The sequence below is a fragment of the Colletotrichum scovillei genome, assembly GCF_011075155.1.
Source record: "Colletotrichum scovillei strain TJNH1 chromosome Unknown Contig00007, whole genome shotgun sequence".
Taxonomy (NCBI): Eukaryota; Fungi; Ascomycota; class Sordariomycetes; order Glomerellales; family Glomerellaceae; genus Colletotrichum; species Colletotrichum scovillei.
The window spans coordinates 3,088,107-3,112,113 of NW_023336265.1; the positions used below are offsets into that span (position 1 = coordinate 3,088,107).

At 51.3% G+C, this 24,007-nt stretch overlaps 7 protein-coding genes across 7 annotated transcripts; 4 read left to right on the plus strand and 3 right to left on the minus strand.

Moving 5' to 3' along the window:
• Positions 1-7,527: 7,527 nt before the first annotated feature.
• Positions 7,528-8,967, plus strand: HER10_EVM0002939 (TTL domain-containing protein; the record flags this gene model as incomplete). Its single annotated transcript, XM_035472630.1, has 1 exon — positions 7,528-8,967. One exon carries the CDS (start codon positions 7,528-7,530, stop codon positions 8,965-8,967), a length of 1,440 nt encoding a protein of 479 aa, XP_035331312.1.
• Positions 8,968-10,969: 2,002 nt separating this feature from the next.
• On the plus strand, positions 10,970-13,309 carry HER10_EVM0002298 (uncharacterized protein; the record flags this gene model as incomplete). The annotated part of the gene is made up of 2 exons (XM_035472015.1): positions 10,970-11,318; positions 11,372-13,309. Exons 1-2 carry the CDS (start codon positions 11,028-11,030, stop codon positions 13,307-13,309), a joined length of 2,229 nt encoding a protein of 742 aa, XP_035331267.1. The 5' UTR covers positions 10,970-11,027.
• Positions 13,310-13,354: 45 nt separating this feature from the next.
• HER10_EVM0012417 (uncharacterized protein) lies at positions 13,355-14,266 on the minus strand. The gene is made up of 2 exons (XM_035481813.1): positions 14,170-14,266; positions 13,355-14,115 (listed from the first exon to the last, which is right to left on the minus strand). Coding segments are annotated over exons 1-2 (639 nt in total). The 5' UTR covers positions 14,172-14,266; the 3' UTR covers positions 13,355-13,478.
• Positions 14,267-14,426: 160 nt separating this feature from the next.
• On the plus strand, positions 14,427-17,158 carry HER10_EVM0001668 (uncharacterized protein; the record flags this gene model as incomplete). The annotated part of the gene is made up of 4 exons (XM_035471408.1): positions 14,427-14,760; positions 14,813-14,899; positions 14,951-17,010; positions 17,066-17,158. Exons 1-4 carry the CDS (start codon positions 14,739-14,741, stop codon positions 17,156-17,158), a joined length of 2,262 nt encoding a protein of 753 aa, XP_035331224.1. The 5' UTR covers positions 14,427-14,738.
• Positions 17,159-17,613: 455 nt separating this feature from the next.
• On the minus strand, positions 17,614-18,702 carry HER10_EVM0005056 (UDP-galactose transporter; the record flags this gene model as incomplete). The annotated part of the gene is made up of 3 exons (XM_035474681.1): positions 17,614-18,465; positions 18,548-18,577; positions 18,637-18,702. The coding sequence occupies 3 exons, from the start codon at positions 18,700-18,702 to the stop codon at positions 17,614-17,616; spliced, it is 948 nt and encodes a 315-aa protein (XP_035331451.1).
• An 808-nt stretch (positions 18,703-19,510) lies between these two features.
• HER10_EVM0012145 (glucose N-acetyltransferase) lies at positions 19,511-21,569 on the plus strand. The gene is made up of 2 exons (XM_035481546.1): positions 19,511-19,962; positions 20,037-21,569. Exons 1-2 carry the CDS (start codon positions 19,717-19,719, stop codon positions 20,853-20,855), a joined length of 1,065 nt encoding a protein of 354 aa, XP_035331903.1. The 5' UTR covers positions 19,511-19,716; the 3' UTR covers positions 20,856-21,569.
• A 1,262-nt stretch (positions 21,570-22,831) lies between these two features.
• Positions 22,832-23,138, minus strand: HER10_EVM0010883 (uncharacterized protein; the record flags this gene model as incomplete). The annotated part of the gene is made up of 2 exons (XM_035480328.1): positions 22,832-22,971; positions 23,036-23,138. The coding sequence occupies 2 exons, from the start codon at positions 23,136-23,138 to the stop codon at positions 22,832-22,834; spliced, it is 243 nt and encodes an 80-aa protein (XP_035331823.1).
• Positions 23,139-24,007: the final 869 nt, after the last annotated feature.

A 24,007-nucleotide genomic window follows, 5' to 3' on the forward strand; every position in this document is an offset into this window, starting at 1 on the left:
TTTGAATGAGAGATTCGAGCTTGAGGAAACTAGAGTGAATCGGAGTTGTTTTTAGAGATTAAGAGATCCTATTCGTGAAGAGCCACCGGGGCTGAGATAGGTAAGGAAAGTGGAAAGGGTGAAGAAGTGAAAGGCTTGCTTTGTTGATGCTGTGTGATGAGGTAGGAAAAAAGGTTAGACATGATGGTGTGGACGGGACTGTTATATAGAAGGTCTTGACTGGACTTGCTTGGCATTCCATATCATGGTCAGGGGAGACGAATTTGACAAATTCCTTGGGTTGAGATGGGATGGATTTTGGGTGGGAGGTTCGGAATCAGATCGTTCCATGCTGGGCCACCGTCGTAGCAAGCAAAGCAACGAAGCAGTGCGGTGCAGGCAGAGACAAGGCAAGGCCAGGCGGGTGGGTAAGCAAGCAAGCAAGCATACGATGAGGTTCCAGGGTCTGTTCTCAGCTGAACCTCACCTCCTTCTCCTCTTCCCATACATGCGCGCTCATACATACGCAGAGGTACATTAGCGGCAAGGAGAGACATAGACTCGCCCTTGCCGGCCTACCTTGCATCCCCGATTAGACCTTGCACCCTGCAACCCTTCGTCAGTGTCAGTGTGTTCCCAATGGCTAGGACCTTGAAGCCGTCAGTCAAAGTCAACCTCAAGCATGGCTCGGTATCGCGTCGGCTCAAGCAGCATAGGGAAACAAGAGGAGGGGCGTGGGCGGGCTGGCTGGGGGTGTGTAAATCTCGGATTCTGTCCTTTGATTGACTTCACAGCTGAACGCGAGGGAATTGGAATTGTGAAAACCCTTCACCGTGATTCAACCAGGTGAAGTTGGGACGACAAGACCACGGCGACGTCGGAGGCGGGTCACTGGACGGCAAGCGTGGACATGCGATACGAAGGAGGCTGGGGTTTAGAAGTTGAAGCATCACAAACGGATCGCCAAGAGGCAGCTCAGAGCAAATCGCATCTACGTTGCTGGATTCGTCTTCCAGAAACAGAGACGTGGAAGCGTCCCGAGAATCCACCCGCCCACATACAGATCCTGGGGGTGCTGCTAGGCTTGGATGGGTTGGGGCTACTGCGCCTCGTTGCCCTTGGTAAGGTAGTTGCTGCGCGCGCGCGCGCGTGTTTGGTGGTGTACGGCGTGTTTAGGAGACGGAATGATTTGAGTGATGTGCAGTTTGGATGTGCGGCGAGGGGCTCGCGATGTGGAGGATGCGCGAGGATGTGTCGATGTGCTGCCGGGTTGCTAGCTCGACGCTCGAGGCTCGAGGGGGAGAGACATCGAGGGACGATGTGTGGGATTATTGGGATGTGAAGTTAGGTTCTCGGGTGCATGAAGCTTGGCGAATCTTTGCTCGCGAATCTGTTTCAGTGGAGGTCTTGGCGACGAATGGCCGTGCTGTGCCTTGAAGTTGATTTGAGTGACGATGTGAGAGGAACACAGCAACTCAGGGACTCTGGAACTCTGCCAACTCAGGAACACGCGCGTGGCTTGTAGTCAGCAAGTCGGTTTTTAGGTGTAGGGGACGCACGAGAAGAGGCAACCAGAGTTCCGATTGGTTCAAGAGTCAGAAACTTGATGCAGCCTTCTTACGGTAGCCAAGAGGTTTACGGTTTCGGTGATCGGACTGGAATGCTTGGGACCTAGGGAAGATCTGGAGTCGCCAGGCCAGAGGCGAAGGGGAGATCTTCTGTGGTCTAGGTACCACTATGGAATGGAGTATCTACCGTGATGTTCACAGGGACTCTCGATGGGCAACCGTTAAGCTCCGTCCGCTAAGCCTTCGAGGACCCGTTTATTTCCCCTGGCTAAAAGTCTTGGTAGTAAGGATTTGTATCGCCTCAGCCCTGAAGCAGGCCTGGAGAGCCTCCGAGTCCAGGCTCGGAAACGCTGGTCCACGTTTGGGAGTCAGGAAGTGCGGCCGTTGCCCTGGCCGTGTGTACGGATAGAAGGACTTTTCTTTGGTTACGGAGACATGCCATGGTTGCGGTGATTGTGGTTTTACGCTCGATTAGTTGGCGCCGGATGCATGTCAAGACTGGTAGCCCTCTCCACATCCGGGGTAAGTAATAGTAAGAGAGACACGGTCTCGGAGTGCTCGAGTAAGCCTAAGATGAGATCTGCTGATGCCGCTGCAGTCTAGGACAGCGATTTTGGAGTGTTCGTGTTTCTCCGGCGGGCGATCACCCGCGATGTGCGTCCGCGATATGCACCCAAGTGGTGCGAAAGGAAGGTTTGCCTGTCGGCACCATGGTACGACTATCTGTTTCTATGGATCAAGGAGGGGTATATGGTGAGCAGAAAACCTTGTCTTGATGAGGTTGCTGCGAGGTGACGAACAACGAGCGAAGCACTGCATGAGAGATCGACTTAAGATCCCGCCGTTGTAGCCTGCAGTAACGCGAGGAGCAAACGGTAGAACGCGGGCTGCAGCAATGGAAGCTTTCTAGCGGGCTTGGAGGGCTGTATGTCAACCAGAAGTGGTGTAGACAGGCTCTCTGTCTGTGGCTCCCCTTCTAATGGGTGGTGTGTTATGACAGACAGATCAGTGTGGTTGTCAGTGCTCCCCCTTTCCCATAATGAGTCTGACCTGAGGTGGCCGTGTGACCAAAAGAGAGCGGAAGAGCGTCCGAGTTACGTCAGGCCGTGCGAGGGATACAGTTGTTTCTTCAACGTGGTGGCTGGGAGCTAGTGTGACTCTGCGCGTAAGAACGTAAGACAAGCAGCATTCGCAAAGACACGGAGAAGCAGGCCCGGCCTGAGACTGACGCGAGCGTTTGTGTTCGGAGAATTACGGCGGGAAGAATACCTAGGAGACTACGGAGTAGGGGGGCAGCAGATCTCATCACCTCAGCAAGGCGTGAGCGTGGCAGGGGTTGTAGGTGAATCAAGGATAGCAACGTACCGAGGCCCCCTGCTTGAAGCTTGAAACGGGACCCAAATTTAGAGGCAAAGCTTGGACTGTTTAAGCTCGTGGCATCCGAGGCAGCGGACAGCCAACTAACGCCCTCTCGAATCTTGATAGGCTCTCCAAGAGTCCTGCACATGGATGTACATGTAATTCTTTACATACTTACATATTCAGGCAAGGTAGTAGAAGCATGTAGATGCAAGTGTGTACGGAGGACATGTAAGTCTAAGTAAGTATAAGTGTGTGCACAATGTACACGTTTTCTCCGCGTCATCAAGCAAATATGCTTAATTGTGCATGGCAGTAGTCTTGTCTCTGCTTGGACCAGTCCTACTTTACCTAATCAAGTTGGTTGATTGCTTTCTTTCTGACCTTCGTTTTCGGCTTCCTTCCCGTGCCTGTGCTTGTTCCTGGTGGCTCTCTTATTCCCCGACCATAGTCCATCATCCACGACTAGTGCAGGCACGATGCTAAACTAATCTGTCATCCCGCAACTTTATCACAACCCGCCCTTGGCGCATCTCGTCTTCAGTCAGTTTAGCCTATTGACTTTTTCTCACAACTATACACGGGCTACTTCATGCCCTATGCTACCTTGCTATGGAACAATTGCTTGAACTTCTTTCCAAATCAACACGGTGCAATTGCCCATTATGGTATCTCGCTTTCGTCCCTTTAGCCCCTAGCCCCTCGGGATGGTTCGTTGCCATCCTCACTATGTCTTCACCTTTCTTCGCCAAGACGGTTCAAATTCAGCGCTACCTCTCCTTCGCCATAGCCATGACAAACATGGCGCAAATGGAAGACAACCCGCCCCTTGACCCTCGTCATCCGTGGATGGACTAGCCCTGCTCCCGGTGGCTGACATGACATGTGGCTCACGTCCGCTCTGACATGCCACCAGCAGGCGCAACACGTCTCTCAGACCTCTTCTGTGACAACCTTGGTACACCTGGGCAGACGCTGCCGGCCAAAAGCAAAATCAGACTTGGGATAGCTGTATGGGCCACTCACCCTTCGCGACGTCTAGCGTGCTTCTCACGTCCGCGATGGCAAGTTCACACACCTGCGATCTCTAGCCCTGTCATTCACCGAGCTAGCGAGGAATCCGCAACATTTTCAAGCCGGCATCGATGTTTCCCCGACCGACTGAACATCGGTCCGCGGCGATCGATCTCATCATTCAGATTCTTCTTCAACGTGTCTCAGCGCGGATCACGATGCCTCCGTTTCCTGCCATCTCTTCGAGGGGCTGACCGTTCCCCTCCCTGCGCCCTTTATCTCCCGAATGGTAAGTAAATAGTTTGCCGCTGCTCACCGATGGAAAGATCCTTGACGCACCCTAGCTTCTTGATCACCCTGGAGTCCCTTCTCAAAACTCAGGCTCTTGGAGCCTTGGGCAGAACGAACTATCGAACCAATGCCAGCCGTTGACTGATTTCAGGCACAGTTGCCAGGTTGGCCCGGGTATGCCTTCAGGCAACTCTACAAGGACTGTGCAAAATCCGATGAAATGATTTCAATTCTTATGGTTCTGCCAAATAACCTACACGGAGGTCCCTGGTCAGTACCACCCATCTCCCCTTTAACCCTATTCGCCCCAAACGCTCCCTTGTCTGACATTCGTCCCTTTGTCTAGAATCGCTCCCTTTCATGGGCGAGTGTTGACGAATGCGAGCGTCGAGAAGACGAGATGGCCTAGCTGTTGACCAACTCCTTGCGATCTCATACCCGCATCATCCTTACATTCCAGCTTACCGGTAAGAACGTTAACAACGAGCAAACTGAATTGATGTTCTGCCCATCACTGTGTTCTTCAATATACCCCAAGGTGCTGATTTCAGCTTCCTGCACGCCCGTTCCAACATGCATTACCGATATCCTTTCATCATTCGCTGACGACGGTATCTTGACCAAACAGATGGCATCTGTGCACACCTTCGGCTTCAGACCGAATGTCAAACACGTCGTGTGATCTCAGAGAAAGCGACACCGAGTTTGAGGGCCGTGGAATAAAACTGAACCGGGCTCATGATATCAACAGTGACCGGGCAAGGTGACTACTGCACCTGGTTATGCTTAATCACCTCATACACAGAGCCACCCGAGCTGATTGGGTCTGACAGCAATTTGTCAACTTGCGATGCCATTTCAGGGAGCGGTTCAGATGACTTGAGCAATGGAGAAAGCTCGTGCAACGTTCGTCCACAGCGGCCATTTCCCGGGTAAGCTCGCTTGCGGTATTGGTCTCTTGCTGTCTCGCGGCTTCTGAGACGACGACTGGTGGCGATAACCTGGTTGCCGCTTCTATTTCTGGCTTCGTAACCCAATCAAGCGTCAGGCTGTCTCTGATTGGAACATTTTGAAAGCATCATAGGCCCATCAGTCTCCTTGCTTAGAAGTGCTCGCTTTGCCCCCTATGGGCTTCTTCCCATCTGGACTTCATTTCCATCCTCAACTGCCGATCGAAATAAGGCTATGCTGATATGTTTTGCTTGAGATCGTCAGTCATAGTTGCAAAACTCCGCACTGCTAACTTATCAAATCTCATCTTTTGTTATCTAACTGCGATGCATGCCAGGAGCTCACAGGAGACGTTGGGAGTTGCGGATGTAGCTTTTGGCTCCCCTGCCACCTTTCACTTGTCGAACGAATACGAGTACGTTATAAAGAAATCGCAAGAGAGGAACCAAAGCTCGTGTCGAATACTGGCTGTCAATGTGATTGTCTAATGTATGTGTCGCCTCGGATACCTTGCAATGTTCTCAGTCACGACGTCTCGATCCCACCATCCTTTCATAACAAGTGCTTTCATGGTGGCAGTCTTCGGAGGTGTCGGTCACGTTCTTGACGCTAGTTGGTTCTTCCTTCACAGCTTCTAGGCGAACTGACACGAACTTCGAAAATCAAATTGGTGAAACGAACCCCTTTAGTTTCAACCATCCCCACTTGCGGAGGAGCGTATACAAATCCCCAGGCGGTTCTCCGGTTTCAACTTTCATCCTGTCCAACTTCGGGACGACTGTGCAGTGGGCTTATATACCGAAACCGGACCGGCTGAAGGAGCCGAGGCCGCATTGCGCCCGTTGCCAAGACGGCCACTGTGGCGTTGAATCTGATTTTATGATTGTCCGGTCTGGTGAAGAGGGGCATGGTACTTCATCTGTAAAATGCCGGTATGTAAGGTGCAGGTATCAGAGGTATCCGTTAAAGAGAGATTTGAGCTGTCCACCTTCTGCCGTCCTAGCTTGACAGATATCCAGGTGGCAAACTAAATATTGCAGCAAACTTCCAACCGGCTTTTCGTTGAGTTCACTGATATGCTAGACTCGCTTTGAATGTAGACACTGAATCAAACGGCCATGAAAAATGGGAGATTGCTCTGATACATCATACTCATAAGGTCACTGGTAACACACGTATGGTCTTCTGCTCAATCCTCTGGTGAATTTTCTGAATCGATGCTACTTTAATAGCTGCATATTATCGCCATTATCTTCTTTCTAGATGTAGTCACAATTGTAGTCAGCTTTTTCTGGCTCCTGTTCAAGGCCAAGTAGCTGAGGTTACAAATCTTTGGAGGGAGCTTTCAGCATCGTACCTTAGGCATGTGTGGAATTCTCGGCAAATATCTTTAGACTCGACCCTCAATATCTTTCGGGGCTCAAGGTATTATGTCTAGGGACTAGTAAGATGCTGATTACGATGGGTTCTTTGCACTTGATCTGAAATACTGGCAGACTCCTTATCCGTACGATGTCAATGGATTCGAAGATGAAGCATGTGCCTGATGAGTTTTGGCGTTCGAGTTGAGGTACCTTTCCACGCAGTGCTATTTCTGAACGAACTTGAAGTCACCGCAACTTTCAAATGCATGTTGACGAATAAAAACAAGGATTTAGCATGCTGTTATGAGTTGCTACGCAAAATGATATCGCGTGCTCGGCCTCTCACGACTTGACGCTCCAGACCCTGGTTTCTCTTAATAACGCGACGGCGGATTGTGCGTTGTGCATTACGAAATCCATAAATATTCATTTAAAGTCCGAATTCATCTAGTTTTATTGGAGGAAACCAAATAGGATTACGTTTCTTCGGAGTGACGTTGAAGTATATGCTGTTTGTGTGACTACATTCAAAAAGGGGCGCAAGGATCAAAGTGTGTAACTCGACTGAAGTCATCGAGCTGGGTCAGAAATGTATTGATTTTGTTCGGGGTGAGCTCGGCTTGGATTACGTTTATAAAACCGGTTATGTCAAATGGAAATCGTAAGAGTAGAGGTTAGGTAATGGAAATCCGCGTTCTCGCTTGGCATGCCTCTTGGCCACTCCAACCTGGTGAACGATGCTACGATTCTCCAGATGATTCAATAACGAGAGACATCTAAACTCTTGTGGAACCACGACTTTTGGGATTTAAAGGGTTCTATGAATCACAAAAGAGATTCCGAGTTTTCTCGTGACGTCTTACTCCATCACAGGCCCGCGGCCGCGATCTAACTGTCTGTCCCCTATTATCAAACGACATTCAAGATTACAACATCACCTCAAGAACAGATACAAACCTCTCACAAATTATTGCTGTTACTATTCTCCAGGTTCAACCAGAATGTACGCGTATGTCCAACCAGCTAGTCCGTGGCTCTCGGAACACATCAAGTCCTATATCCGAAAGCACGCGCCGGATGCCAAGTTCATCGACAACTTCGATCATTTCCCGACAAACCCCAGGACAGTCTTTCAGTTTTGTGATGGTTGGGCCTTGAATCGGAACTTCGCACTCTTGAACTCAGCGACCACGAGCCTGATTAACGCCTACCCGAACAGCGACGCTTTGGCTCGGAAAGACTATCTTGCCAGGGTTGTGGAGTTGTGGATAGCTAAGAGACCAGAAAGCATCCTCAAAAGTCATGTGCCGGCTACAGTCCGTCTGTCGTTAGACTATGCCGAGTATGTCGAGGAGTCTTTGACTGCTGCAGACGACCTTTCGCTCCTGTATTCACTCGAGGCAAATGAGAGCAAGCCCCCATCGGAACGCGATTGGTGGATTATGAAGCCGGCGTTGGTCGACTGTGGTGCTGGTATCAGACTATTTAGCACAGTTGATGAGCTTGCCAATCATCTCGAGCTTGCAGAGTACGAGGTCGAGGAAGAGGATGACAGCATCCTGGTATACAAGAGTCAACAACCTCTTCCAGATACGACCCCCTGTTCAGAAAAGGGCGACCCGGACTTCTCACCAACACTATCCACACCTGGTCTAGACTCTCTTGATGTGCTAGTTACCGCCACAGGCGCCTTGTCGCTGAAGCACAACTTGGAAGCGATCCAAAGAAATCCAAAGCCCCAGTACCTTTTCAAGGAAGGCGGTCGTATTCCGTCAGCCCAGATGCGCGAGTTCGTCGCTCAGCAATATGTTGTCTCTATTCCGCCGATGGAGAAAAGAAAGTGGCACGCTAGAGCCTACGTTCTCTCTGTAGGCCGTCTCAAAGTCTATGTCTTCAAGGAAATGCTTGCACTTCTTGCTGGAGAAGATTACGAACCGCCCTGGTTGTACCCGAGCCTCAAATCCTCTCTTACCAACACAGCCCTTCAAGACGAAGATGTTTTTGTCAATCGAGAGTCAATGAGAAACTTTTGGGATGTTCCAGATGATTTGCTGCCTGGAGACTGGAAGGTGCACGTCTTTGAGCAGGTCTGCGCCGTTTCCGCGGAGCTGTTCCGAGCCGCCGCACACACAATGGCGGACAAATTCACGACAGTGGACAAATGCTTCGAACTGTTCGCGGTGGACTTTCTCATCGACTCAAGCGGTACCGCGTGGCTGCTTGAAGTCAATGAAACCCCGGCATTCTACAATGTTGGAATTGCAGGACCTTTGGCACTGCGCTTGATGGAGTCTGTCATCTGTGTGACTATGGAACATATGGGAATGGTTCAGCCTAAAGGTCACGATGACACTTCTGCAAAAGAGGGGCTGATTCAAGTATTGGACGAGACTGAGAAGCTTGCCAAGAGCAACATCACGGAAATTCTGCCCGAAAGCTAGTTGGAATTCAATTGACTAAAAGACTAGATAAGGGATTCTGAAATACACACCAAGTTGGTCTTACACACATTGGTTCCAAAACGTTCATAATCGCTTTCGTTAAACATGATATCGAAGCTGGACATTGGGAATTGGGTTTTGGCAAAGGTTGCCATGTCTGATGCTTGCATTGATACAGTTTCGTCGGTAAGAGTAATAACCGGGATTAGTCGGAAGGCCGCTTTCATATGGAGAAATATTCTAGAAGAACTACCCCGCTTCAGTTTTCTCGCCCTTGACTCTGCATTTCATGCTTGTGTCAAGACGGGCATTTCACTTCGTGAAACTTAAGTCGTGACCCAAAACGGGAGATTCAAATTCCAAGTGCTAAGCGATTAGCTTGAGAGGCCATGCTACGCACAAAGATTGCTTCTTTCAGCCTCTATTATAAGCCTCTTAGTATGAGAAGGAGGCCCCATGGTATACAGATGATCCTAAGGTGCGCTTGGAGTGGACCTGTCTCGAGACTGTGGCAGGCGTCAAATTCACCCTGATGTGCTAGGAGCCGCCTGTCAAGTTTGAGACAACCGCGAAACCGGCCTGTCATCCCATTTGTGACAACACATGAGCCTCGCGCCCAGGTTTACGGAATGCATATAAAATGAAGACTTCAGGTAGAACAGGAAAGTGAATATTAAGCTTTTGAAAAGAGCATCTCATTTCCACAGTCCAGACTTCGCTTGAGTTCAATGGATTAACCTCCTGGCTGGCCCAATCCTCTTCACTAAGACTGAAACCCCGAAATATACCATTCCATTTCAACTCCCATTTCAAGAACTCGAATCATGAAGCTGTCCTCTGTTTCCTCGGTCACCCTGATCGCCTTTTTCGGCCTTGCTGCAGCCTCGCCTCAGCGCGGCGGTAGCCGACAGCAGCAAGCCGCGGATAGGAAGGCTCTTCAAGATCTCGCCGGGACTGATGTTGACCCTAATCTTGAAAACGGCACTGTACTTCTTTCAAGTGGACAAGGGGAATGCGTTGCCGTCTCCGGGAAAGCGGTCTGTTCTGATAACACAGGGGCTACATTGTGAGTTGACCAAGGACGTGTGGTATTCTGTGGCTGTATTTACTAACAGCTATGGCAGTAATCCTAATTGAGGGCACATGGTATAAAGATTGGAAGAAAGCTAGAGTTGAGCGATAACCTATTGGAAATACAGTCAGCTTTCTTCACGATGACATTCAAACCATCTTGCTGCCGATTGTGGCCTGCGTCATCCCAACAAGGTACAATATGCCTACCTGGAGGTGCAGGCAGGGCTAGAGAGGGAATTTGTGAATGCTGTTGAAAACACATCTGGCAAGACTTGAGAACTTTCGCTTCGTTTAGTCAAATTAACGAGGTATAAGTTTGCTTGGGTTGAATTATGCTGATTTGCCCACGATCATTGTCTGAATATGCCCCTGTGCTTCGACTCTACCATTTGTGAACCGTTGGTAATGTGTCTAAACTTTAGTGATACGGATAGGTACTCGGAGAAAAGGCAGTAACGCCATGTCGTACGCACAGACGCCCGCGCTCTAACTGATGATCGATAAAATATACGTAGTAGAGATGTCTTTGATAAGTCTCGATGAGTCTGATACTGACTCTGAACTGTTTGCAAAGCCCAGTTTCTGAGTGCCTGGAGCAAGCATTTTCGTAAAACCAAAGGGACAGTCCGCTCACCTTGAAGCTGGGACAATGTACACCGAGCATGAGTTGATGTACCTAAGGCGAGTTGAGGTGGACCAAGGTGAGAACAGGTAAGGCCAGGCGGAGCGCAGGCAATCAACCGCTAACCGAGATTCTGGGGACCCCTGGCGCGCTAAGCGTTGCTGGGCTGGGCTGATCCCTCCACCGCCGTTTCCTCCCCACCATCAACACAACAAATGCGCTGCCTGCATTTGGAACCAATTCAATGCGACGCGCGCCTGCGTAGACGACATCCCCCCCCCCCCTATACTCCATCCGAAGGGAGACGCAAGACAAGAGTCAACTTTGATTCTTCGAGACCACTTCTTGCAAGCAAAATGTCGTCATGGCGACTCTGCCACCCAATTCTCTGCTTGCACGGTCACGCCAACCGCGATCGGGCCCGTCGACCAAGACCCTGAGCGCACCCCTCAACGCCTCGATATCTACGAGTACCGCGCCTACCACCAATGCCTCCCTCTTTTTGACCAACCTTCGCTTGTTGGACTTTCCCTCGTTCCCAGACTGGCCAGACTTCGATGCGCAGACCTTCTCTGTGCAGAAGAAGCGCATCCACTGCGTAGAATGGACTCTCTACCAGCTCTTCGTGCTATGGGACCCGGAAGAGGCGCGGAATGTATGTGCAAATCGCGAGTGTCCTGGACTCTGCTAATTTTTGGTGGTTTACAGAAGCTTCAACCCTTCTTTCCGCCCCGAGACCATGTTCAATCCATGAACCTACGAGCTGCCCTCCTGCGAAGTCTCGACCAGGCCAAGAAGAATGGAGTCCTCGGACGAGACGCCGTGGTTCGCAAGACCATGCTTGATGAATGCAAAGGGGAGAGATTGGAAGAAGTTCTTGCCGTCTTCTCGTCCGCCGTTTTGAAAAAGATGGTGGCCGAAGTGACAGAAGCCGAGCACGAGCATCCAGCTATCGCCCAGCAAGTTGCGTTAGAAAATCGGGGGTACAGTGCCGAACGGACGGAGCTTGTGACTCTTGCGCTTGCTCACAGAGCCTCCATCACCAATGCTATGCGGAAGAAAGATGAGGCCAGGAAACAATATCGCGACCTTGCTGAAGTGTTGAGCCAGAAAGAGAAAGGCATTGCACGGAGGCAGGAGGAAATCAAATCCGCTCGAGAAATGACAAGCGCTCGAGACCTACCAGACAATCTTAGATTGGACACTTGGAGGACGGTACGAACGAACTGGGCTGGCAATGAGAAATGGATGGAGACTCTTCTCTACGGTGACTCCGACGCTCGGAAGGATGGCCTGTTGTCGGCCCCTTTTGATAGAGTCTGGCGGCGCTTGGAGTCTGGCCGACTTACCGAATTGGAGACACACGATGCAGGGCTTTTGGAGCAATTGGACGACCGTGTCAGGACGCAGAGGGAGAGACTTGCGAGATGGCAGGAATTCCGAGCCGGCATGTTCGGCGAGCGACGCAAAGCCAGAACGTCCAAGACGTCACAGCCAACGACAGCAAAACGTGGCATCGACCTCGACTTCGACTCACATGAGAGCTTACATCTGGGAAAGACGAGCCCGAAAAGGCAGCTTGCAAAGAAGAGCACTTCATTGTCAAGGAATTACTCCAATCTTTTGGATGACTGTCTGGCAGAATTGGCTGAAGTAGGCTCTCTGCCTGTGGTTAAGCTCACCGAGACATTGGGCCCCCGGCCTCGCCAACACGAGAAGCCAGATGGGATTCAGGCTACGAGAGAAAGCCTCGGAGACGAGACCATATCAGAACTCAGCGAATTAGAGGACGATTTGCATGGAACAAGCAATTTACCCCGGCGTCCGTCGCTGCAGGAACCCCATCTCAGACGCGTCGAACGTCCCGCCATCAACGTTTCTTCCCGGACCAGCAGTTCTGACCTGCCAGCCCCGTTACCTAGCCCATTGCTACTACCGCCAGAGTCACAGGATGAACTGGCTATCCCTCCGCCAACCCCCCCTTTACCGGACGAAGACGACATTACAGAGACAATCCCCAACCGCATTGCAACTCCGCCCCTGGAAGAACAAGGGGAGGCGGAGGTTCCGTTTGAAAGGGAAGACAGCTCACCCGAGCCACCCAAATCACCAACACAAGAGCTGGCAGACCAGATCTTGAAGGACATAGACGTGGCATCCCCCTCACCTGTCAAGCGCTCCAAACCACGTCATACCCTGTCCCTCGCAGAGCGGACGCGGTTGTCAATGGCTCGATCCTCGCGTAACGTCAGATACGACCCAGACGACGAGGAAGATGACACGCTGACCCTGAGACCATCCTTTGCCAGTGCTAATCGCCGGACTGGGGAAGTTACGATTCGCGTGACGGATGAGGACGACCTGGTGGCTCGCACACGCAAGAGCATGGTTGGGTTTGAGGCTGCCCATCAAAAAGCACAACTGGACAGACAAAAATCGCTGAAGAAGTCACGGCCTCGAGCCCGAACCGAGAGCCAGATCCCCGTCGTTGAGGAGGAGACGATGGAGCTCGACCCTGATGCATCGATACTTGCCGAGGAGTTGATGGCCGTTGAGGACATGGAAGCTGTATTCCGTAGCCGGCCGAGGATCAAGACGAGCCCGGCCCCCTCACCGTCCAGGAAGCCACTTGAGCAATCTCTGTAGACACCTATACACACTCTGCGCTCTCGAAATGCAGACTTGAAGCCGCTAATAATACCCCAAGTAACGCATTGGGACAACAAAATCTTTGTGATTTCTACATATTGTACATCTTGTAGACACCATGTGCTACATCTTCCCCAGGGATATTGTCACATGCTAGTGTTCGCTCCTACCAGCCTTGATTCTTGAGCTCCATGACTCTCGCCACTGTTGCCTTGAACCCTTCCTTGAAACGAGCCCTCCATCGCTCGCTCTTCTGTCTCTTGCGCTTCTTTCCCGGGCGCTCATGGAACTTCTGTAATTGGAACTGTCTCTTGACCTTGTTCTTCCTGCAGTTGAAGTCAAGAAGCTTCAGGGCCTTGGCCAAGTCCGTCTTGCTGGTAAGGTGTACAGTTCGACCAGTCTGTGGACGTGTGCGCAGGTCGGGCTCTTGTTTGCTTGTGGGGTAATGCTTCTTGAGGAATTCATCCGATTCCATGGCGATGATTTTGGAAATATCAAATGTGTCAGAAGTGGCGTCATATGCGTAGGGACTATCGGACTTCTCCTGAGAAGAGGCAGCCGCGTCTACGGCCGGCGGCGGAGGCGGCGGTTGGGCGTAGTTCGTCGGGGAGGGCTTGGAGAACAGGCCTTCAAGGTTTGATCGTGAACCGGAGCGAGGGGGGGCCGAGAGGATCGAAGAGGTCGCAAAGGCACGCGGGTGAGCCCATAATGGCTGTCGGAACGCTTTTGATGCATGCAGAGAGGGATTGCGGATGGTGCAGGTGGTGAGCAGTCTTTTGCTCAGCAACCCGATTTCCGACGCCCTAGAAGACATTGGTTAGTCAAGAATCAACAGTAGTACGAGGAGAGATTCTCACATTGCGATTGAGTGTCGCCGAGGCCAGGCGAGCACAATGCAAAGGGAATCGATTTGGCGCAGCTTTGGCGATTGACCTTATGATATTTCCTTCCAAAGCCCAGACCTGACGAGTCGCGAATTCAATCGATTGGAAGCTTGTTCGGTGAAGGGTATCTCCGAGATGCCGAAGGGGCCCACCATCGAGGATCGACCAATCAAAGAGCTGTCGCGTTACAAGGCCAATTCGCGTTGGCCTCGCGCCGAATTTTGGAGAGAACTGGATCAGGCCCTGAGAGACTTGACTACAGAGACAGACCAAGAGCTTCAGTGTTCAACTTTGGAGCTCTGCGTCCCACCTACCGCCACGCTCTCCGTCAGCCTCCGTCTACCACGCAGACACTTTCGCCCCTTCCCTTCCTTCGATCTGAGCGGCGAGGTCTGAATCGGAGCATCACCGACAATCTGTTTATCACTGACAGCATTTTATCTCCGCGACCCAAGGCAGTCTCGGCAATTGCAGAATCGTTTGGTCCACGATCCCACATCTACCTCTACCCTTCCGTCAATAACTCCGTGGATTTTTCCACGATGTCCTACAATCCTTATGGAGGTGCGTCGATCTTCGAACCTCCCAACGATCCGTTTCTCACTCATCTCTGCAGCAGGAAACCCGTATGGGCCGCCTCCGACTTACGGTGGCTTCCCGGGGTCCAATGGCGCCCCAGGCATGGCTCCTCCACCTGGTCTAGGTTCGGAACACAATGCTCTGATACCAAGATGCTCTGCTAACTCGTCTTCAGGCCCTCCGCCAGGCATGTCTTCCGCTCCGGGAATGGCACCACCTCCCGGTGTCCAGCAGTCCAACAATGCCCAAGCTAACCGACAAAGCGGCCTGCCGCCTAACTTCCAAGCTCCCGCGAACCTCCCAAATATCAACTTCAGTGCACCCGTCATTCGTCTTGGTACCATAGGTGGCAAGACAGGCGGCCCTGATGTCGGCAGAAAAGACAGCAATGCTCCGAGCGGCGGACGACAAGGATTGGGTATGGACCGCGGGTACGATCAGTCCCGCGCTGCCGCACGCGAGCACATGCAGTCCCTGGTCCCGCCGACCAACGAGGAGAAGTTGAGAACATTATTCATTCATAAAATTCCTGAAGGCGTAAGAGGCGATGAAGGCATTGAATCCATCCTCAACTCTGTCGGAAAACTTCGGAGATGGGACGTCGCTACTTCAGTGCTTTCTGACGGCAAAGGAGCAAAGTTTGGCTTCGCGCAGTACGAGGATGCCGATTCCTTTGCAACCGCTTGCGATCTGCTCCAAGACGTCGAGGTCCCCCTGAAGCGACAAACCCCATCCGAAAGTGTACCATCGGAAGGCGACTCTTTCGATGGAGTTGAAATGGTCAAGCTTCAAGTCGCCATTGACCCGAGCTCTCTCAAGTACATCGAATCTTACAAGGAAGGCAGAGGTGATGATAGTAGTGCCGAATCCCGGACAAAGACTGCCAAGGATACTCTGAAGCAGGTAATCCGAGACCTGGTGTATCCCAAATCCGCAAGCACAGCCGACGGCGAAGGCGATGTGTCAATGGGCAACTCCGGAGAGAACGTCGAGGTTGTCAATATCCCTCTGGCTCAAGATGACGAGCTTGCAGATATCCCTGCGGAGATGAGAGAAGTTGTCGCCGCAGAGATCGCAGCATTCAGAGAACGCAGCAACAAGCGAGATCTGGAGCGTCTCAAACGCGAGGAAGAGATGGAGGAGATGGAAAGGAATCGCAATGGACCCTCACGGTCATCACGGCTGGATTCTCCGCCGCCCTCTAACTCCAATAATATTCCTGTTGGACCCCGTGGGATGCACAACGCGCCCTCGGGCCCCAGAGGACAGAATGGGTCCCGCACGACATCCTTCGTGAACGGGGGTATTTCGAACGCCGAATTGTCTATTAACCGCGAAGACGAAGATACGGAGGCCGACGACGAGGAGATCTACCAGCGGGAGCTCTCGAAGCAAAAGTCAGAGGAAGAAAAGATGTATCTTGAGGCGGAGCGGAAATGGGTGAACAGAGAACGTTCCCGTGCTGCAGCCTTGGAGAGAGAAAAGGACCGTGAATTGCAGGATGAGGAGACGCTGGAGAGACGCGTACAAGAGCAGCTTGAACGGGAAAAGGCCTGGGATGACGAAAGAGAAGCGTCTAGAAAGAACCACTTGTACTACCGCGACCATGCGGGCTGGGTGAAGAAGCGACAAATCGAACGAGCCGACGAACAAGCCAGGGACGAGGCAGATCGGAGGGCTGAAGAGGACGAGCGCCGGAGAGGGGCTGCAGACATGGAGAGGGCGCGCGGCATGGCCGACTCCTTCCTTGACCAACAAGCCCATGAGATGGAGCAGCGACAACAAGCAGCCGCGTCCGCACCAGCGCCCTTCAAGTTATCGCTGGGTGCTGCGGCTCAGCGCGCACAAGCCCAACGCGTGGCTCCCCAACGACGGACTGTTGCTGAAGTGGAGGGTCTTCTCGACGACGAGGAACAAGACAGCACAACGAGAAGACAACTTATCCCCATCCAGTTCGAGCCTACGACTGCGGCGGATAAGATGACCGAGGAGGAGATCAGCAAGGCCGTTCGTGCTCTTGCCCAGGAAATCCCGTCAGAGAAAGACGGCCTATGGAACTGGGCTGTGCAGTGGGACTTTTTGGACGATGCCATCATCCGTGACAAGCTCCGTCCATTTGTCGAGAAGAAAATTGTCGAGTATCTAGGCGTACAAGAGGAAATGCTTGTCGAGGTCGTGGAGGAGCATCTTCGGAAGCACGGGAAGCCTTCCGAGCTGGTGGAAGAGCTTGCAGCGGTACGTATACCATTCCCCTCTCTTCTCTTTGTAGGGTCGCTAACACTTACCGCAGGCATTGGATGACGAGGCAGAGGATATGGTCAAAAAGTTATGGCGCATGGTCATCTTCTTCACGGAAAGTGAGAAGCGTGGATATCCAGCATAGTCTAGGCAGTCCCTATTGTATTTTATCGACATTCCGGCGGCAGCACAGCTGCTCTTCGAGGAGGGCGGAAGAATCATCTCAGCAAAAGCCTGCTTCTTGGCTACAAGTGCGGAAAGAAAAGTGAGCGAGGCCGTAAAGGCAACTACTCCCCCGAGTTCACGGACATCAGGGAACTCACTCTATTTACTAGAATATCCGAAGTGGTGAAACCTTCCATGGTCTCTAATCCAGAACCTCTGCGTTGTCGAGTGAGATGATTAGGAAGAGAAGCCGTAGGCCATGAATGTACGTGTCATTCGTCATTAAACTATTGATCCTTCTTTAGGTCTTTCGTCACTGTCTACTATGGAATCAACAGGCATTTCGGTCTTCCATAGGGATCCGAATACACCTCCTAGAACCATTGCGATACCAGAGTACAACTACAAGCCAGTCAGTTCAAGGGTTCGAGAATCTTAGTCGAGGACTCTTGGTGTCCTTACCTCAAAGTTCAATGCGTGAGGTGACGAGAGGAGGGGAATCGTCGAGGCTGATAGGAAACCCAAACTCTGGGCATAATTTTTGGCAATGGTGCTCGATACACGGACCGCCCAGGAGACGAGAAACCCTCCCATGGCTTGCAACAGAACGAAATCCCAGACCAGCGTCGTGTAACCAAGGAAAAATCCTTTGGTGCTAAAGTCTGACTGCCACAAGAAGCCGCCGAGTGCACATAAACAGCCGTATGCCGCCAGCTGAGCGTTGCGAACCATGAAACTACGTTCTGAGGACTTCAGGACAGCTTCCATATAGACACCAGCGAAAGCGCTACAGCAACCAGCCATCAGCATGGCGACAATTCCGAAGGCCCTATCTTTGCCTGCGTCATCGCTGTTGACATCGCTCAATGACGACGGTAGAGAACCGACCTGTACCATGACTATTCCTGCTGCCATCATAACCAGGCACAGCCATTGATGAGGGTGCAGTGTCTGTTTTAGGAGGGTTTTGCTGAAGATAGGTGTCAGGATGAGCTTGACTTGCGACAGCATCAGGTACGGCAGAATGCTGAGGTGGTAAGCCCCAAAACTCTGGCTGGTGGCCGAGAGCGTGTACAAGAAAGCCGGTATGGCAGCGTTGTCATGGCCGCTCCGCACGTATTCTAAAAATCCGGAAGTAATTGCCGAGCGGTCTTCAGTATTGTTGTAAGCCCAGGCAGCACCGCCGAGGGAGATGAGCAACTTCAACGCCTCGGAAAGGACAACAGCACTGAGAGGCTCATACCGAGCGGAATTGTCCTGCGGGCGGCTCTGCACCTTGTGCTGCAGCTAATTATCGATCCCATCAGTCATATTCTAGTTGTCCATGATTGAACTGCAAGTAAGGCGCAGTCCAAGGCTGTCAACTCACCAATATGCTGGCCGCATTTTGACAGACGAGCTTCAAACGTTCTGTCAGATCTTGTCCTCGCCAACAGGCATTGGTTTATGGAAACTTACCATCGCAAGAACGACGCCAGCCGTGATTCGAGCGTATCGGCGACGCGCAAAGTTGCTTGGCGCCATAGTATCGTCCGTGTCTTTGAATACTCATTGATCTTGTACGTTTTTCATCGTGATTGTGGTCATTCTCCCGCTCTTCGTTTGGGCACTGGCAGCAATTCCCCTACCGCGTTCACGGCGCCGGAATCACTATCCGAAAGTTGCGGTAGCTCAGGGACACAGCGGGGGCTGACCCTTTCGTGTTGTTGACTCGTTGATCAGTGATTCATATCGACTCACTCTCCACTTCATAACTCTAAGCCAGGGGGACCCATCCCACACCAAAATGGCGTTAGTCGAGCCACCCAGGAAAGGGAATTGCTAGTTGGGCAATATTCGATACCGGGGAGCTGAGACTGACGCTGACAATCGATACAGTACGTTTAATGGATTCAGCATCAGCCCAATCAAGCCATTGGCCAAGAGAAAGCTATACTCTTGTTCAAAAAGCACGTTTCTTCCGAACCACAATGGCCCAAAACACTGACAGTGACCATCCTGACAGCTTGGCCTCGGCCCCGGGCACTCCGCGTCAACGTTAGATTTGCGCTAGCAACCACCCTTGTCGCGCCCCAAGAACCCCCAAGAGACTAAGACTGCCATTGATCCCTAAATAGGTGCGCGTCCCACCCGTCTGACAGTTGGGCCCTTGGATACGAGGTCTTTTGCGCCAGGAAGCCCTGCCTCAACCATAGTTCTTTACGGTGAAGATTCACTTTTCCGAAATCAGCGGTAAATCGTTCCTCATGCTGTTAGCCTCCTTTTGTGAAGAGGAGGGGCATCGCTGCAGCCCACGCCAGACTCAAATAAGGAGGGCGGCATCCTAGATCATGGAACGGTTCCTTCGGCCCAGGTTAAGGTTTTCGTAAATTCCCCTTGATTCAACGAGCCCTTCTTTGTTCATCGTCTCTCCACGTAGGGTTCTTCATGGACGTAGACAAACGGTAGCCGAGGCCCTACCTCTGTCTCAATCCTTTCGTGGTATCAGGTCACCTCAGTCGGCTGTCAACTCAACCGTCTTGCTTCTCGTTGCCAATCATGTTTATATCAACGAAACGCGCCGTTGCGCTGACTTGCGGAGTCTTCGTCTTCGTTCTTTTGACGGGTTACCAGTCGATAAAGTACAATTTCATACCAAACCCTCTACATAATGTCCTGGGGAACGGCACATTCGATAGACCGGGCTCGCTCGCAGAGCTGAAGCCGTTCTGGACCACCGAGCAGCTAGAACCTCGATTTGCATATGTTCAGTACGCGACGGACATCAACTACCTGTGTAATGCAGTATGTCTACCCTATGACTTTCTAGGGGGTGGCGTGGTACATGGGAGATCAATTGCTAATGCGCAGACGATTAGGTGATCAACTTCAACCGCCTGCACCGCTTCGGCGCAAAGCACGACCAGGTCCTGATCTTTCCCAAAACTTGGGCGGAAGGGGATTCGAAGGAGGCCAAAGCTGTTCGAAACATCCAAAAGGCTTTACCGGACCTCGTCATGCGACCATTTGGTCTACTCACTACACATAAAGGAGAGGCAACATGGTCCAAGAGCCTAACCAAGTTCCACGCCTTCGATCTTACGGATTACACACGAGTGTTGGCCTTCGATTCCGACTCGCAGATCTTGAAGAACATGGATCACTATTTTCTGGCACCAATGGCGGCCGTGGCCGTCCCCCGCGCGTACTGGCTGAATGAGAAGGATACGCCCATCGTCAAGCAAGTCCTTGGCTCCCATGTCATGCTCATCGAGCCCAATAAGTCACGGTACGATAAGATCGTGCGCGAGGCGCTCAAATCCGGGGATTTCGACATGGAGGTCATGAATCACATGTTCAAGGACTCGGCCATGATCCTCCCGCATCGTCGACTTGCACTTTTAACCGGCGAATTCCGAGCCAAGGAGCACCAGAAATACCTTGCGCCCGACGACGACGAGGAATGGAACGCCATGGCCGAGGTATCAAGAGCCTATCTGGTCCACTTCAGCGATTGGCCGTTGCCAAAGCCGTGGCTCTCCCGTTCGGACGCGCAATGGAAAGCTGCCTTGCCGGACTGCCCCGACGACGAAGAAGACAAGCCTGATCGACCCCGGTGCGCCGATCGGGTTATGTGGGAAGGATTTTATGAAGATTACGAAAGCGACAAGAAGAGATATTGCAAGTCTTGGTTATGATCGCCGCATACATACCAGTACAGAGCATCATAATCCAAAAGCTTGCGTCTCAACCCAAGGGGTCGCGGAATACAGCGTCTCCGATGTCGGTACGCCAAGTTGTGAACGATCTCGTGTTTCGGCCAAGGACGACGACGATGAAAAGCCTCGGAAAATTCCTCAGGGCTACCTCAGAGAGCTGTTAGCCATGGCATACAATTCACTCCTGAAGCATCGCTAGCGGGCGGACGGCGGCATCCGGCCCTTCCGACTTACCCGGCACACACGGCGCAGAAGCGGCTCGGGCATGCCGAGCTCCATGATCACTTACTATCAAAGGCCCCACGACGGGCGAAAGGGTGGTCAACTGGGCCGTGCCAGCCGGCTCTCACAGTCTTTTCGCCTGATAATCGGAGAACGAGAAAAACAGGCATGTTGGCTTGCCAGATATTGCGAGGATATAAGCCACACTTGGCATTCCATTCCAGCTGGCAAAAGTTGCTCGTTGGCTCCAATCTGCCAGTTTGGCTGCCATTGGGACTTCTTTCACAGCAAGACGCGGCAAAGATCCTAATCCGTCAGGATGCCGCGAGAGTCTAAGCCAAGGATGCGCCGAGGGAAGCTTCTAGCAAGAACTCGTCTCCTGAGAAATCTGGAAATAGTGACCTTGGCAGGAAAATAGAAACGCTGAATAGATATAGAAGAACGTAATTGACTATCTACCGCATCCAAGTGAACATCTTTCGCGTAGCCCTGTGCTCATCGTCCGAGGCGTGCCGCGATGCCCTGATATGCGATCTTCAGACCCCATGTTTTTAGCGACACTTAATGCCGGTACATGAGCTTTCTCGAATATGTGCCTCTTTCAAGGTATAGGGCATCGCGCTATGCCCGAGACCTCCGTCATCAGGCTCTATTCTACGATGACAATCAGAGATTCTGCATGGCTTGACAGCTCGACATCTTATTCGGCTTCATGCTGCTCTTTCGGCTGTGTGCATATTGGAACCGATAGTTGCCAAGTCCTAGTGTGGGAGATGCAGAGTCCGTATGATTGGGAGAGGAGCCCAATGAGCAGTTCGTTTTCTCTGGTAAGCTGCATTATTATTTCCTTAGACACCATCCAGGAATGTTGTCATCGGCGCCTAGTACGTTTAGATCGCAAACCTCAGAACTTACCGGAAAGTGTTGGACGTACCAGCGTTGGTAGCTATGAGGCCAATACCAAGCTCTAGGCTGACCTAAAGGTTGATTGTTAATGCCAAGTGCTCCGAATTTAATGTGATCATAAGTCGTATGACCGCAGCTGTTTGAAGTAGAAAGCACAGCAAACAAGACTGATGATGAATATCCTTTCTGGGCATTCGCATTATTCCAAAGCTGGCATCGGCAAACTCGAAATCGGTATGTCAGTGATCACATCTGAAGGTATGTCACTAAGTTAGGAGGTGTTGGTCAACAAACGACTTCAACAGTCTGAAGAATGCGTAGCTAGCAAGTGCAGGTTTTATACAGACGTGATAATTTTGGGAGAGATTGTACAGCCTAATTGGTGCGGTCCCCAAGTTGATACTGGTGCTTAAACCTAGTGACTCGGAACTTAGTTTGACTGAGTGGGTTTGCAAGAGTCTCGAAAATGAAGTAATAAAGACAAGCTTCGTCTGTCTAATCCACTTAAGCTCACTATTTGGGGGTTGATTTGTCACACTTCAAGACCAAGGCTAGGGGAACCCTCTTGACAACCACAACATAATGATGGACGGAAATATATAACTTTGTGAGCCAATATCGTATAGCTAAGGAGAATATCGGTGAAGTGACAGGGTAGAGGTTCTGAGCTCTATTCAGTAAGACGTCACGAAGCTGGCCCACTCAAAGATTTCTCGTATCAATTCTGGCTCAGTCTTCCTCTGCTCCCCTCAGAACCCTTACAACATATAGAAGGCTAAAAGTTGTCGGACTTCTTGACCAACTGAGCCCACTCATTGAGTAAACACCTAGTTGCAAGTAGGGTTGTAGGTGATAGCGGGGTCGTATGACACGCAGCGGTTATTGCCGCAGATGGGAATATAGTTGCAGCTGGTCAACGAGCCACAGCAGTCGTCATTGCATCTGGCATAGAGTCCTGTGCATCTCTCTACAATTTCACAGCTTGATTAGAGACAGATATACAACGCGAAAGGTGCCGTGCATTTACTAACTTTCGATGGCAAAGAGTGCACCGGCGTCAGCGTTGGGGGAGGATGGCACTGCAGCAGCTAGAGAAGCAAGGCCGAGGATGGCGATTTTCAGAGTTGCATGCATCTTGATGGAAAAGTGTCTCGGTCGTACAGAGTGTTGGAGGTGTCAAAGTGTAGGTGATTAATTTGTCAATTATAGTCTGATGATAGAAATCATGCATGATGGTCAAAGGCGTCAAGGCTAGTCTTTATAAAGACTGCTGAAAGGCTGTAAACTGTCGGAGTAGGTACAGTCATTCGTATTGTTCGTATTGCTTCGTACGTTGTACAATGTTCTCCCTCTGGAACCCACATAGTAAGGTTTTGCGGTCATCCGCGGGATGGATTATTGATATCCAGTTTTCCCGGAAATTGCAGTTATTATCTCGGCTAGTCAGATGTATACAAGAAGAGGCTTCGGTTGTGGTCAGTTGCGTGGGTCGCCTATACAATAGAGTTCTCACTCCTCTTCCCATACTACTCTACATCTGCAGTGTCCTCCAAAACATAGCTCGCCCAGCCGCGGATATGGTGCTTGGGGCAAGTATGCAGAGTCATCCCGCCGGTTTATGGGGACACATAAGGTCGGAGATGATTAAGTAAACGGAAACTCCGTATTGATTACTTTTCAAATATATCATAAATGGACTATCAGTGTGGAGTTGTTTGCTATTTCGAGGTATAGTAGTAGGCACAGACATGTCACCCATGCGCCTATAACCTTTCTCATACGGATATTCAAAAGCCCATTCCTCATGCAAGTTTATTGCAAAGCAATTGAGAGGAAGCGTCAGGAAAAGTGGCAGTTAAGACCCCATCTGAAGCTGGAACAAGCGTATGCCAATTGTCAAGACATGATAGGGACTTGGGAGGTGGACCGAAGGCTTTGGCTAGGGACTTGCGAAACATGCCTTTGTCTCCCAATCATGCCAATATCAATTGAGAGAATAAATA

Bases quoted from the DNA above. Each gene is read 5' to 3' on its own strand.
- HER10_EVM0012145 (XM_035481546.1), top strand. From the start codon at position 19,717: ATGTTTATATCAACGAAACGCGCCGTTGCGCTGACTTGCGGAGTCTTC. The intron at 19,963-20,036 runs GTATGTCTACCC...GCAGACGATTAG, and splicing joins TCAACTACCTGTGTAATGCA to GTGATCAACTTCAACCGCCT.